Below are 15,870 nucleotides of genomic sequence, written 5' to 3'. Positions count from 1 at the left end.
CTATGCATTCAAGAGCTGCTGATTGAGTTATGTATTGTGAAAGGTATTATTTCAAATCCTATTTCACCAAATGAATTACATAGTTCCACCGCTATTTTTGTTTGTTTCTTTGTTTATTGTATGCTAATAGGCACTTTAGAAACCACTGGGCAATCTCCACAGATCTATGCGGTGTGGCCATAGAGGCATATGAGTTCTCTTGGTCTATGACTGGATGACCTTTGTGCTTTAGCAACAAGAAATCTCCTGATATTAACTAACACTTCACCCAAAGCAAACCTTGACTTTTATTTATTCTATTAAACATTAAATATCAGTCTCATATCAATACTCATGCACAAAACTTTGAAAAGAAATGCACAACAACCAGCACAACAATAAAAGCACTTTCCACATCCTCTTGGAGTCTCCTGTTCACATTCGTAGCACTCTCATTCCTTTCTCCTCTCAGGCACTGTAGTCTCCATGAAGACTAAGTTATATTTGCGTGGCACAAAATAAAGTAAAAGACATTCCTGAGCTGTAATGACTGAAGACAAATAATAGAAGAACATGTATTTCCCCAGTAAGGCTACAAAACTCTAGTGTAGGTAACAGCATATTTTCTCTTCTGTGCCTCATCTGGTTGAGCTACTAAGGGGGAAAAGGTTGCTTACATTATTTTTCCCACTGTGTATCTAGCATAGGATCAAACACACAAATTCTTTACACCATATTGAATTCCATTAAATTAAACTTACACAAGCCCTATCAGTTACAGCTCTGAAAAACATGGTCTTTACACAAGCTGTGACAGTTTCCCATCAGCTACTTTGTCCCTCTTTACTTTCAGTTGAAGCAGATTGACGATTGTTTCTGACACCTTCAAAACTAGTTACAGAACTCCCTTTGATTTGTCTAATGAGAGCTTCCTATACATTTCTATAACCCTCAGATTTCTTTCCTAATTCACAACAATTTTCTAATCTGTACTCAGGCCTGGTGGCATCAGAATATGGTTTGCAGCTTGTCATGCAAATCAGTGCAAACTGTTTGGCTTCTCCATGTTTGCTGGCTTTAAATGATGCATTAGGAAGCTACTTCAAGTTTCCATTTATTGAAACCTGAATGGTTCATTAGTAAACAAGAATGCTTTCAGGGAATTATCATTTCAGTTCCTATAGAAAGAGTGCTTTCTGTACAGGCTTTATTTTTTAAATTCAGCCTAAGTTATACTTATCCCATGGCTCCTGCATCCTTTATGAATTGTGGCTCCATGGAAATAAGCCACCTCCCCACCCTCCCCACCTCCCTCTGTTACGCCCATGGAGCTGGAGCACTTCAGTATGCAATTTGTAAATTTTGCCCACTGAGTGTTTTCTAAATGGCACTTGTAATTTTTTTTTTTTTTTTTTTAGAAATGCTGTCCCAAGTGCTTTCAGCCCCAGCCTGGATTTTTGTTTGCCTTTACAAATCTCTCAGCTGTTTGTCCTGTATCTGTCCTTGTTTATAATGATAGTGCTTATAAAGATACTGAGGATAGGAGTGTACAGTTCCTTGCCACTAACTCTTTGTAAACAGCTATATAGTACATTAAATTGCCTTGGTTTGAGGCAACTTAATCCTCAACTAATAGCAAAGAATATATCTAATACTGTTTACATACTAAGTGTCCACAGGAAAAAAAAAAAAAAAAAAAAAGAAAAGCCTTGCAGAAGACCAACTTAACTGCAAATTCTCATCTCATCACATTTCTTTATGTAGACGTGCCATCTATTTTAGTTAATTCTTTGCAACTTGATTGTAGAGGTGATATACTAGCATCCATAAGAAAAGGTTTTATTTACTCATCTTGCTTTCACATTCATTGTCATGATTCTCGACCTGGAGCCCAGTCAGTGAGAGAAGCTTATTACAGTAACATCCAAATGTGACACACAGCAAGGATAAATGTGTTATCCAGCTTGTACATGCATAAGCAGACTCCCTGGAAATAGAATCCAGACCAATATTTTCATTTTCAAACCTGCATTTTCCTACATCTGAGCAGTCAATGGAGCATCTCCTTTTTTTAAGTAAGATCCAATTATAATGAGAGCTTGGATTGACAGAAAACATTATTATAACTGAATGAGCTGTCAAATCCATGATTAATAAGGTTCTTCATTTAGGTTCAACAATAGCAGCATCAGACTACAGGCATATAATTATTCAATAACATAAAACATTTCTAAGAAGTTCTAATTTCCATTTTGGAGAGTACAAGGCAATGTCTCACATTTGGATGTTCATGTGGGGCAGAACTCCTTCAGTATTTCAGGAGAAGATTTTATCTCTATTCTCTGAAGATGCAAACTAACAAAAAGCCTTTTGTACAATCTAAGCCTGCTGTTTGAGGAGTTAGCTTCTGCTTTCCTCCTAGCTTCTGTATTTCTGCATCCACCTTCTTACTGCCTGAACCGCAAGAGCAGATTGGGAACATCTATAGTGTTGGAGGTTTGTAGCTTAGGTGTCCATATGGTCATACACTGATGGACTATATAGAGTACGAGGCAAACAAAAATCACTCTCTGTTTAGTGAGGCACAAATCAGCAGATAAAGAACTGACATTTCACGATAACCACAGTTCGTGTAAGCAGTTTATATTCATTTTGCGTGGTTCAAGATTTTTTTTCTGTACACTACCTTTTCTTTTTATGTGAGAGGCAATGAAGGCAGGATAGTTACAAATTAGCATATTCATAGAGGGAAAATGTCATATTTACAAAGAAAAATTCCTTTAATTGGGAAAGATTTCTTGTAACAATAATGCAAATCCCTCCATCCTACATAAATTCTGCTTTCCTGTAATATTTCACAATTTGATAGAACTGGATATCCCATTTTTCTGTTTCATTGCTTCTCAATTTCACCTTCCTAGCCTACCTTCTTAATCCTCTCTTCCATCCGACTGGTGGTGCTGCTCCATCACTGCAGGCAGTATAAGTGATTTGGCTGTAAAAGCTTTGTGCGAGGTTGACTTGGAAAAATGGCCTCTCAGGTCAGCCTTCATTTATACATCATCAGTTACATCCCACTACTTTTTATCCAAATATGATCTATCAATAAAAAATACATATATAACCCATACTGTAGCAGTCCCTTTCCTCATTTTCCTCCTTCGCTGACACCTTGCATGCTTGCACAAACTAACCTTTAAAATGCAACTTTTAGTTTAATGTTAGCATTTGTCAAAGTCCCACAAACTAGGGAAATTTATGGAGGCATTCTGAAAAACACCTGAATTTCTAACCAAACCCCCCTATCTCTTGAAACTCACTGCTACATTCTGCAAACTGCCAGATGAAGACAGTTTAAGACACTAGATAAACAGCAGCAGATGCAGATAGCAAGCACAAAAGCTCATGTCTACTATGAGAATATACTATGAAGTGGTTAACGACAGATCAAGCTTAAAAATGTGTTAGTGGGCCTCAAGGCTATCACCTTGTGATGTGTTCGCACCTCTTCTCTTTCTTGCTTCTTCTGCTTTCAAATAACCACACTTCAGAATTTAGCTGTCCTAGGCAGCAGTCAGTTTCATTTTGCACCTCTTCAGTAAATTCATTTTCAGATGAAAACTTTTAAGTGAGGTTAAAATGTAGTAGTGTCTGGGAATTTCAGTGCTATTATTTTAATGTTGTTACTGTGATTCCTACTGCGGTAGCCAGTGCACAAAATGCTGTATACAAGCAACATTGATGCCTGCCTCTATAAATACCCCAGAAAATGGGAAAATGAAGCATTACGTCCCATTTCATAAAGGAGACAGCTACATGAACAAGTTGCTACAAAGTAAATGAGTGTGGATTTCCAGCTCATTAACTACTCCATGGCAACTGTCTGGGTGGTTATGGCTCCAGAGTAAATGTGAGGCAGCTCTGACCCTTATGGAAGTGCGGTAATGTATCTTGCATTTACCTGAGATTTAAGAATCCATATAGAGTATTTAATGAGCTGGAAATCTACACCCTCACTTCTCACATGGCAGTTTCTTCGTGTATCTTGAGGCAATGATAATTATGTGATTTGTCTCCCGTCATGGGACAGACAAGGGAACATAACCCAGAGTTAAAGATCTCCTGCAAACCCCATTCCTTGCATGGCCAGAATATTCTTGTAGAGCTGCAGTTCATCTGCTTAGTATATCCTCCTTCAAATGGGATCACTTCACAAGAAAACTCAGCCATTTTTTTCCCCTCATTAATACTGCAGAACATGCATATACCACATATGCAAAATCGGTAGGTAAAAGTAAATTCCAGATAGAGTTTGTTCACTTTACATATATGTCATAAAATATTATTTACTTTTCCAAAGAATCATTAATATTAAAGTATGATCTCTAAATAGAATAAATATATAGATAAATAAACAAGAAGATGCTTTGGGAATAGCCTTATTCTACTTTATGCATGAGGTTTCAATCTCATCATGTCAGGCACTGTCACTCCCAGTTTTTCCCTTAGAAACAGTCTGGACTCTATTTTCCTGTAGCCTAAGCATTCTTTTGCCCCAGTACTGTCCACCATGGTAGTTCATAATGTACCACAAGCAAGCAAAGAGGCTTACTTCCTTATCTATGTTTTTTTTTCTGCAGTGACTCCTGCCAACTGGTTGTCTGATAAGACTCCATCACATTCTTTCAAGTGATACAAACTAGTGCCTACAGCCTTTGTAAAACCCCTAGTCTGATTTTTCAGGGGCACTACTGGAATTAAAATAGCTATAGCTACAGAATAGACTATGCCTCCTCAAACTTCTCGTTGCCATCAAAAGGAAAATAAAATAAAATAAAATAAAATAAGAATAGAACCAGTGGGAGGATAACCAGAACCACTGCACCACAACATGTTGTCATTTAAAATACTTTGCAGAAAAATTATTTAGTGCCCTAAGGTAGAACAACAGCATAATGCTGTTAAATACCTTGACAAAGTTCCATGTAAAATATACGTCTCCATTCATAGAGAAGGGAACTACATTTTCTCAGCACAAGCATTAAAAACAGTTTTTCAGCTTTTACAAGCTCCCTCACAAAACAATGGATAAGCTTCATTATTATTTATATTATCACCATACTTCTTATGTTGTGTCTATGTACTAATACATTCAAAAAGCAGAGAGGGAAAGCCCATGACTCACAGTGTCTTTCCAAGATTTAAAGGACTTCAGTTTTTTCTCCATAGCATTCTCTGTTTCCTGATAATCATTCAGTTCCTCATTGTAAGGACTCTAGAAAATGAGGGTTGTGCCATTAGGCCCTTCGGGATTTGGATGTGCTGTCACACTGGCAGCAAGTTTCTCATTTTGTTTCATAGGGCAGTATATTTCAAAGTGTAATCCCAGCCTTCTGAGGTACTTTTAGTTCTGGGATGCCTGGCTGTGACAGTAGTGCAAAAACTTGAATTTCATAAAGGAAGGCATAATGTAGATGGGAAACATCAGTACTATCTTTTACACTGACCGTATTCAACACTTTAGTGACTCCGATGTGCATCCTTTTTCTGCTAACAGATTGGGAATTTGCATATTTGCCCTTGCATCTCACTAGGACATTTTACTCTCTTATTAAGTTATCCTAGTCCTCAAGTAAAGCAGACAGAGAATTACTCTCTTAACAGAAGATCCCACAGCTGGATGTCAGACTGCTCAACACTGCCTGAACAGTGCTATGCCATGGTAGGTGTCTGTGCTTACAGAGTAGAAAATGAAGTTTTCAGAAACTGGACTCTGCTCCTACTGCTTCAAATCTTGTCTGCCACCCTCTCAGGCTCAGAGCTTGAGCTTGTGCACAGCCCAGCCATCACCAGGGCCTACACCAACACTGCTGGACTGAACGGCGCCTGTAAGTATTGCTGTGCAAACAAGCATTTTCCCAAACCGTTCCTGCTCATAATCTGAGCACTCAAAGACCTCCAGGCTCACTCCAGAATGCAGGTCATGGGCAGCCTCACAGATTTGGAGACTGGAAGAGTTACTAGCAGTGACATCAGGCACCTTGTGCCAGTTGGTCCTCAGAGTGCAGAAAAGCCTCTGAACATGTTTAAGCAGGCATGTGATGAGCGGCGCTTCAGCTACTAGCTGTCCCTGGGCTTGATTTTCTGACCTTCTTGCTACAAATAGAAGGGCAAAAGAGGCAGAGCAGCCCGGAGAACAGTGACATGGGAAATCGGGCTGCAAGGAACCCAAGTCTGAAAACAATGTATCAGATTCCTCCTGTGTTACATTTTTGTGGAGTTATTCTGCTGCCCTACAGCAGAATTTTGATATATATATATATATATATACACACATTTATATATATATATATATATATATACACATTTATTTAATTATTTATTGCCCAGCTTTGTAATTAAACAAATATGTGACAGTATATTATACTTTTCTTTCTTTCTTTCTTTTTCTTTTGCTTTTTCTTTCTTTTCTTTTTTTCCTAAGGGAAAAAGAATGTGCCAGTCAATTCTGCTCCTACTGACATCAATGGCTGTTGGCTTAAGCACCCTATGCAGTATTTTCCCTCTTCTTATCAGGGGTGCCATATTTTTTTCCTGAGCTTAATTATTATTATTATTATTATTATTATTATTATTATTATTATTATTATTATTTCTTCTAGGCATCCCTTTTATTTTTATATTTCTTATCTCTTTGTTCTCTAAGTCATTCACTTTTCGTTCTAAATTATGCAATTTTCTTTTAGCCAGTTGGCATTTACATCAGTCAGCATACTCAAATGTTCACCTGTATTTCCTTAATTCCATGTACTATAGCAGCAATTCCTGCAGCAGTAATGGCTTTCTGCAATGTGACTTACACCTCAGATTGCCCTGCTAGTTTTTCAGGCAATTATCTACTGCCTGTCCTTCTGGCAGGCACATTGCTATCTTCCCCATTTTATTTTGGTTTTGAGAGTAACATCAATCCACAGTAAGTACCTACTACAGACTTGATGCTTCTCTGTGGAAATTTTAAGTGTTTCATATTGTTTAAAATAGAAAAACGTCTTAATACCACCACTTCATACTGAGAAAATCAGGAAAACTCCAGTCATTTTTTTTGCTGGGGTTTTAGGGCTCCCTGCTTCTTTAACTCCTTTGTCTTGGTTCATCCAGAGTTTATCAGCAGACCTGATCCCTTGCCATCCAAATCACAGCCAGCATTGTTTGGTTTGTTTTGCATAGAAATCTGGGACACAAGAGGGGACAGCACATAGGCAGGCATCAGCCCAGCACGGCATCAAGATGCATAAAGCGTTCCTGGGAAATGGTCATGAGCCCCCAGGTACAGACACAATTATAACGATCACTGTAACTGCACCAATACAAAGTCCTTCAGTTGAGGCTTTCAAGCCTACAAGAGAGCATGAAGTGGCTTGAGGCCAATCAGTACCTACTGCTCACTCCAGTTTTACCCCTAAAAACCTAGCTGAAGACAGATGCTCTCCTGTTTGGAACAGATGCTGCTGGGGAAGAAGATGAAAATCCATTTGTCGTTTTGGCTCTTGTCTGAAAATGGATATGGCCTTGGCTTCAGCTCACTGCCTGACTGCAGGGAGGAGGAAATGTTTTGGGAAGATACGAGGAAGAGGAAAAGCCATGCTTTTTGAAAGCAGTGGAGAACATTGATGAATCAAAGTTACAAAACTCTGGAGTCTGTAGGGCACTGACAAGTATAGTCTGGGGATACTCAAGACATGTGGGTCTGGGTGAAGTCAGACCCTCATGCAACACAGGCCGTGTGATTGGAGAGGGACTCTGAACCCCATTGTGCATGTAGTAACTGGAGGAATAAGAAGTGGCAGCACATGGGATTGCAGGAAACTGGGAGGAAACCAGACCAGGCTGTGGTGGGGATTAGATATTGACAGACTTCAAGAACTTGCCCAAGTTCAAGAACTTTCCTTATATTTAACCTAAATCAAATGTCTTTGAGCTCAAAACCATTTCCCCTCATTCTATCACCACAGACACTGCTAAAGAGTCTGTTCCATTCTTTCCTGTAGCTCCCCTTTATATACATAAAGGCAGCTATTGGGTCACCTCACAGCCTTCTCTTCTCCAGGATGAGCAGCCCCTGCTCTCTCAACCTGTCCTCATAGGAGAGGTATTTCATTCCATGGATAGGAATTCCAGTCTTCCCATACTATTTGGGAAGACTCACAAAGCAATTGGAAAGCAACATGAAGAAATTACGTGAGATGTGGGGAGAGACCGTGGAAGGTGCAACTCCAGAAAGAGAGGAGCTTCCTCTTATGTGGAGACAGAGAAAAAGAGAGAGGAAGCACAACTGCAGCCTCAAGAGTCACAATGCCGCACTTGTAGAAAGAAACCGTTCTTAAGTTTGCACATGTATATTTACATGTGCTAATAAACCAAACTTTTCTTCCTTATTTCTACTGCCAAAAGATTGCAGTCTGTTCTTATCTGTTCCTTGCTGGCTGTCCTATGTGTATGTCGTAATATGTATTTATTTAGAATGGTAAGTTACTTGCCACACAGTAAAAATATTTGTTTTGAACTGGCTGCATAAAGGCCCCAAGCCCATGAAAAATGCTCTGGAGGCAGAAAAGAAGTAGTTGAGAGGAAGGAAAGGAGGCACTGCAGGAAAACTAATTTGCTGAAAAATGCAGCTTGTCTTATCAATTTAATTCCAGATAAGTCTTCATTTTGCTGTGAAGACAGATGCGATAAATATGTTAATGGCAGATTTCAGTAGTTCAGTTTGTATAACTGCAAAGCTAGATGGAAGCGATAATTTTTCTTTCATTTTAATTTTGAAATAAAAAGCAAGAAGGCAGGAAATTTCCTGATATCGTAACACTGTAATGACTTTTTGAAGGATAATGGACTTCAGCACAGGATGACGATTAACTATCGTGTCCTGATACTTACTTTTTTATTAAATTCCAGTTTGCCCAACCAGAATCTTCTCAGCTTTCTTGTTAAGCTGAGCAGATTACTGCCTGTGACTGACTTTTCCAGTTCCACATTCATAGAGGCATTTAGCATCAATCCTTACTTGAAGCTGGTGAGTGTTTTACTGATACTAATGTTCCCCTGGCTCGATACATGCTTAAGCAGGCTAGTGAAAATAGCCCTGGATGGAGCTATCCTCTCTTACTGTTTTTCTGGAGCAAGATGCTGGGGCAGAGTCCTTTTTTTATTATTTATTTATTTATTTATTTATTTTTATTTTATTTTTTTTTAATTCATTAAGAAGTGCATTTAGTGCTCCCAGGGAGTATAAGGACTAAGCTGTGGCCTTCCATGCATTGATGACTGTTTTCCTATTATTAACATTCACTTAGAAATATTTGGAGAGAAGTCCTCTTTGACTGTTCAGTTAAAAATAGTTTTAAAAAGACAAAACACCAAAACTGTGGGGGGATATACATAAAGCTTCCTAAATGTGCTGCATATTTACTGCTTGAAATTCAAACTGTGTAAACAATAATTTCTTTCAATCTGTTGTTCACACAGTACCTTGTCAATATTTCAGCTGAATGGGTAATTCTGATAAGCAAAAAGAAAAGTAGAAAGCTTTTGATGCCTTGCATCATTTCAGGGGGGGGAAACTGCAGGCATCAGATAAAAAGCCTGAGGAAATTTTAGGAAACACTTTCTGAACTTCTTCTGCCCACCTGAAGATACTAAGCAAAAAACTTAGTTTCTGACATTCACAGTGGAGGTTCTAACTGAAGAGCTTTCAGTTGCACATCTGGTTTGTTCTTTTAAATGAATCCTAATTTCAGAATGGTGATGTCCTGTCTGGTTCCTCTCTGAAGACTTCTCTCCAGGCAAGTGAGTGAGTGCCCCAAATTTCAAATCACTAGCATTAACTTCTAGGATTTTATTAGGTCATTCTCATTCTCTAGTTAAGCTCACAATTCAGAATCTGAATGATTTTACCTGTTTGATTCAAAATGGCAGTTAGAGCCCCCTGAGGACTTCATTCCAATGACTCAAGTGAAATGTGGATTTTCTCTGAGTGCTTGTATCCAAGTTTTTCAATTCAACAAAGGGTACAGTTGTTTTGTCAGTGCTGTCCTCAACTGGGGGGGTACAGAACTGACACAGTTTGAAGAGGTGGATAAGGGTGATATTGTTTAAGAGATAGAGTTTAATTATTCTGAAATGTCAGATTCATTCCATATGCCTATCATTTTATTTCATTTATTCAGTTTGCACTGATTTCTTTTTTTTTTTTTTTGGAGGGGGGGGGGGGGGAGGAGAGGGTGTGGCATAAGGTCCTTTCTTCATTCAATTAACAACTAATACAAAACTTCAAACATATGCATGCTCAATGTTTTTTAACCAAACAGAATGATGAGGTGAGAGGAAAAGCCAAAGTCTGCAGGGCCCTGTGGAGGTGAAAGAAGGGATCCCCAGGCTCTGGAAGAGAAAGCTGTGTCAGCAAGAGCTGAGCCAAATTAATTAGCCCTGTGAGGAGCCTAGGCATAGGGCTTGGTTAATGCGGCTACATTATTTTTGTCTCTGAACTTTGCTGAACTGTGCAAAAGTGTGTGTCTCTGTAGTACTGCACCTTGCATGCAGAGGCAGTTCTTGCACTCATCTCAGGTTCCAGTCCATACTGGCTGCCAATTTCATACAATTCAGTGACTAAAATGGCCAAAAGAATACAGGGAAACACACTATATAGTACTGCTCCTGGCCCTAGTATTCTCCTTACCAAGGTCAGGGAGCAGCAGGCAGACAGCTGGAGCCTCTCTGGCCTCATGACCTTGCTGGAATAGCTAAAAGGTGATCAAAGCACAAGTCATAGCTAGAGATGACCCACTCTGGCAGAGCATCCTCCAGTACTGACATAGAACAGCCGTATCTTAGACCTCTTTGGACTTGTTCTGCAGCAGCATTTAATCCTGGAGCACCAGGCTCCCAGCAACTCGGCAAGGAACTGACCACCACCCTCCAGCATGCAGCTGGGCAGGGAGATGTCTGTGGAAGAGTGGCAATTCATGCAGCATTAAAGCTTATTCTAGGCTGCCACCTTGTCAGGCTTAAGTTCAGCTCATTAAAACGTTTGTCTGTTATTTATGCAAATAAGCCTATGCAGAGTCACAAAATATGCAAAGTGAGCTATTTATCAGTTTGGCACAATCTCTAACTTTCTGAGACCTCAGACATCCCTGGTAGATTTAGAAGAAAATGAAGTCTCTGTACTGCTGTTTCTGGCAGAGAGGCCAAGGCAGAGCCTATCAGCTACGATCCACATCCTCTCAGAGGACTTGCTGTGCTTGGGATAGAACAAATAATGTATTCTGTGAGACTTTAAACCGATTGCATTAACTTTCACGTTGTTTAATCTTATGAATAAGGAAACTCTACTTGTTTCGTCTTTCCAGGGAAGGAGATTTATGAATCTGCATAGCTCAAATCATTCTAACTGCAATTTATTATTTATTTATAACTAGCACGTGACAAAAAAGATGTCCTCTGGTGCAGTCTGCTTACACATGCCTCTTTGCTAGGGCAGCTGCAGTCTAAGGTCACTCTCACTCATGAATGTGCAAAGGAACCTCAACTGATCCCTCTCCTGTGCTTAATGCTCTCTCCTCACTTCAGAAAAAATACTTTCTCTGCACAAGCCCGGTATGGATTCAACAACCAAGCCAAGCCACCAGTCACAGCAGGAAGTCAGAGTCCTCATTAGCATACAGATCTACCAGAAACATTGTATTTATGGAATTCTTCCCCAGTTCAGCATCCCAAGCCAGTGCCAGACTGAAGACTTCCCTGTTAATTCCAGGATTCGTTCTATCTGTCCTTCCTAGCATAGTAGAATGTCTTATTTAAGCCGCTACAAGCTTCAGTGCACACCGTTTTTTCCTGTATTGCTCTTACCTGAGAGAACCATCCTGATTCTTCATTTCTCCTATTCTCTGTTGCAACTAGCTTCCAGAACTTCTGTGGAGCTGGTGACCTGAATGTCGTCCTGGAATTGGCACTGAGGAGAGGGACACTTCCAGCAAGGAAGGATGAAGACTCACTTAAGATCTGCTTCCATGGTGGCTACAGCTGGGCCTTAGTTTAGTAGCAATACAAAAAATAACTTTCCCTGAACCCACCCCAAATGCAATGTCATGAGTTCTATTGCATTTAAAGTGCAGCACAGTTGCTCTGCAGTCTCATACTCAGGCCTCACCAGAGTTCTGAAAGGATTTCTAGAGTACAGTCTCCTTTCCCTGTAGGGAATTTGCATTTGCACATGGAAGAGAGAAACTGATAGACATTATGTAACTACTGGACAGTCTCTTGTTGAAATCCATAAACCTGTCTTTCTTTAATTCTTTCAGTATGGAAGAAAATTGTAATGGGTTGTCCCTGACAAGTAGCTAAACACCCATCTACCTGTTCATTCACTCCCAATCTGACGTTAGGACAAGGAAGAGAAAAAGTGAGAAAATTCTTGGGTAGACAAAAAGGCAATTTAAAAAGTAAAGGAAAGAGGAAGGAAAAAAGTGATGTTGCTCACCACTTTCCACAAGTAGAAAGATGGCCTGCCATTTTCTGCTCTATGGCCACTCTCCCAGAACAATCTTTCCTATCATTTTTTATGCCTGAGCATGACACACAATATTCTTTTGGCCATTTCAGTTCATCCATCCCATCCGTGTCCACTCCCAGCCTCTAGGCCACCTCTTGGCCTACTTGTTAGGGGGACAGAGTAGAAAAAAGAGAAGGCCTAGTTGCTATGCATATACTACTCAGCAGCAGCCTAAACACTGGTGAGTTACCAACACCATTTTAGTCACAAGTTCAAAACACAGCATTTCACAGGCTGCTGTGAAGAAATAATTTCCATCTCAGCCAGACTCAGCACAAAAATTAATGAACAAACACATTGGCTTAGGTTAATCACTAAGAAAATTGTCCTAGAAGGGGTACTTAACTTTCTTAATATTGAGGGCTTTTCTAAAAGTGTTGCCCTTCTTATTCCAGATCTATTTGTCACTTGGGTAAGTGCAAAAATATGCAGTTAAAAAGATCCATACAGCCTGAGTTTCTGTGAATTTGATTCTGCTGTTTCTAGCTGAGCAAAATTCTCTTGATATATATAATGAAAACATATGTTACCCCTTAATAAATGTATGAATATAATCAGTTTATGTCTCTCCATTCACTTTTGCATTGCTGCAATTAAGGATTGTCTGTCTAAAATTATGAGGCCAAGCTTTCTGCTGTGAGTCGGCATGGTTCTGTTGTTTTTCATGGATCAATTAACACACAGTGGAGATTTTAACCACTGTTGTCTATAATGGCTAATTTGCCTATTATAAGAAACAGAAAGCCATCTGTGTACAACACCACAAGGATACACCAGTGAAGTGGAGACTATAAACAACCTATGATTGTACGAGATTCAAAGACATAGACATAGTGCAATATTTTACCTTTGGAGCCTGTAGTACACCAGATACATCTTGCTCAGAAACTGCAAAAACAGGTTGTTGCACAAGTGTTGCTGGCTTTTTGGGAGGTCTAGGGGGTGGCAGTACAGTTTGGTTTTCATATCTTCGTACCATATAATATTGCTCTTCACTGATCTCTTCCACTGTTGTCCTAGTCATGGGAGGTACAACTGTCTGGACATCTTTGCTGAGTAAATGGACCAACATGTTTAAGCGATACACAGGAATTTCCCAGCTCTCCATTGGACTGCTGGTGCTACTGATCAGCAAATAAGAGTCTGTGATTTCTTCTTCAAGCTGCAGACCAGGCACAGCAGCCAAGACATCTTCTTTCATGGAAAGATCCCTCACAGACACTTTGACATTAAAAGGCAAACGAAATTCTTTGCAAATCTCAGAAAGCTGGTACTGCTTCTTGTCATGAATCACTTCCACAAAGCCACCTTCCATGTACATAGGGAGGAGCACTTTCTTGTACGCATTACTTAGTATTTGTTCACAAGCTAAAACATCTATGACTTTCTTTCTTCCCTCACATAGAACTTCACTAGTCTGACACTGCTGAACTAGAAACTGATCTCCAACTGAAACAGAAAAAAGCTCTGTATGAGGAGAATCAAAGGCTTTAGTTGCTACAACATGAAGCTGTTCCCTTTCACTTCTTGCTATCTCTAAGTCATAGGCAGTTGGAAACTCCCGAGGTCTTCTCTTGAACTTTCCTTTATAGGTCATAGGGATTAAAAAATGTCTTTTGGAGGAATCACTTCTGATCTCAGAGGCTATAACTCTTGTAGCCTGATACTTTTTGTAGATGACAATCTCTTTCCCCGTATGCAATAAGTTGTAAGGTTTCTGGCTTCCTAAAAGTCCGTCCATTATCTCAGCAACCATGGGAAATTCCTTGCTTGTTCTCTCGAATACGTCTTCCAAAGACAGTGGCTGAAGGAAAGAGCTAGTATCGTAACAGTCTGTTATATCCTTGACCTCAACATCTAGATCAGAGAGGATGTGAACTACATCCTTACGAACTGAAAAGAAAAAGAAATATATTTGATTTTGTCTTCAAATTGATATAAAACTAAAATATTAATGTCCTATTGGCCAAATATGAAATGTACCTTCCTTGGGATGTGCAACTGTACAACTGGTAGGCTAGTCAAAGTCTAACTGTTTTAATTTGAGATCTATGGTTAGCAGATCTGCAAGACCTCACAAAGGAAATGAGAATAAGGTATTTCTGGGAGAAATTAAAAATACTTATATATTTATAATAAGGAAAGCACTGATGATTGCTATATAAATAAATAATAAAATTGCTATATAAATAAATAAATGAATAAAGTTTATTCATTATTACTACTGAAAGAGGAAGTTTCAACTATAATGGTCCATTTGCGGAACTCTAGCATCTTTTGCTAAGGTACCTGGTTTTATTCAGTTAGAAGTGAGCTATTGCCTTTAGCAATCTGACAAGGAGCAACAACAATTCTAACAAAACTTGCAAAATTTTGGATGTAAAATTTCCAACTATATAAGATGCCTGTGCAACTAAAGTTTGTTAAGAATTTAGCTCCAGGTCAGTGATACCAGAGGTCACTAACAAACACAGTAAAATTTAACAAGTAAATATTATTTAATGACTCTATTAAAATTCACCCTGCAGAGACCTTCAAACAGGTATACTATATACATACCTCCTTCTAACATGGCATATCAATATTTCATGCCTAAAAGATAGTATCAGACATGTATTTTACATAATAACATCTATGAAAGTAATTCAGGATCTGTGTACTCCCAGTCTGCTTTTGTCACATTAACACCTTGAAGTGAAACAATCCTGACCACCACATGTGAAAGTCAAGGAAGGTGGAACAATTAGTGAAAATGAATATTCTATATGAACAACTGAGAGAGGTCCAGGTCCATAACAAAATTTTATTATTTATTAAGACTGAGAAGTACAGGGGATTCCTGTCCACAGCCTGTGAAAATCTGATCTGATACCTGTCTTATCAGGAATCCTTTTTATTTAATTGTGTTTAGTATTTCTCATACTTGATCTTGCATCTCTCTATAGTTCTTCTAACATTGGTGAAAATGCATTTTTCATTGTCCACGTGAAAGTAGTTAATCATGCACCATAAAACTTACTTTTCAAGTTGTATTAAATAGTTTTTTAGAGCTCAATTAATGCTTCTTAAATGTAGAGAACACTATGAATCATAAATAGGTACACAAAATCAACAAAAAAAACCTCACTGGAAATATCTGTTTGGAAAACAAGTGAATATTACATATTTCTGAATCTTCTAAAAGTTTTTTAGAAACATCAGTTTCTTACTAATACTTCTTTTACACCTAAATGGTCATAAGAATATATTGAAGTGAACCCAGATGCAGGACGAGGATTAGA

At 38.9% G+C, this 15,870-nt stretch overlaps 1 protein-coding gene across 2 annotated transcripts in view; it reads right to left on the bottom strand.

Annotated features, from left to right (window-relative positions):
• Nucleotides 1-15,870, bottom strand: part of THEMIS (thymocyte selection associated) — an 83,318-nt gene that overhangs the window by 41,038 nt on the left and 26,410 nt on the right. For both annotated transcript variants that reach the window (XM_015284452.4, XM_040697916.2), the window contains one exon: nucleotides 13,437-14,482. In XM_015284452.4, the coding sequence (XP_015139938.3) occupies nucleotides 13,437-14,482 (1,046 nt within the window). The remainder of the gene's footprint in view (nucleotides 1-13,436; nucleotides 14,483-15,870) is intronic.

This window comes from Gallus gallus, chromosome 3 (genome assembly GCF_016699485.2).
Source record: "Gallus gallus isolate bGalGal1 chromosome 3, bGalGal1.mat.broiler.GRCg7b, whole genome shotgun sequence".
Taxonomy (NCBI): Eukaryota; Metazoa; Chordata; class Aves; order Galliformes; family Phasianidae; genus Gallus; species Gallus gallus.
This window is presented reverse-complemented; position numbering and strand designations above follow the sequence as displayed.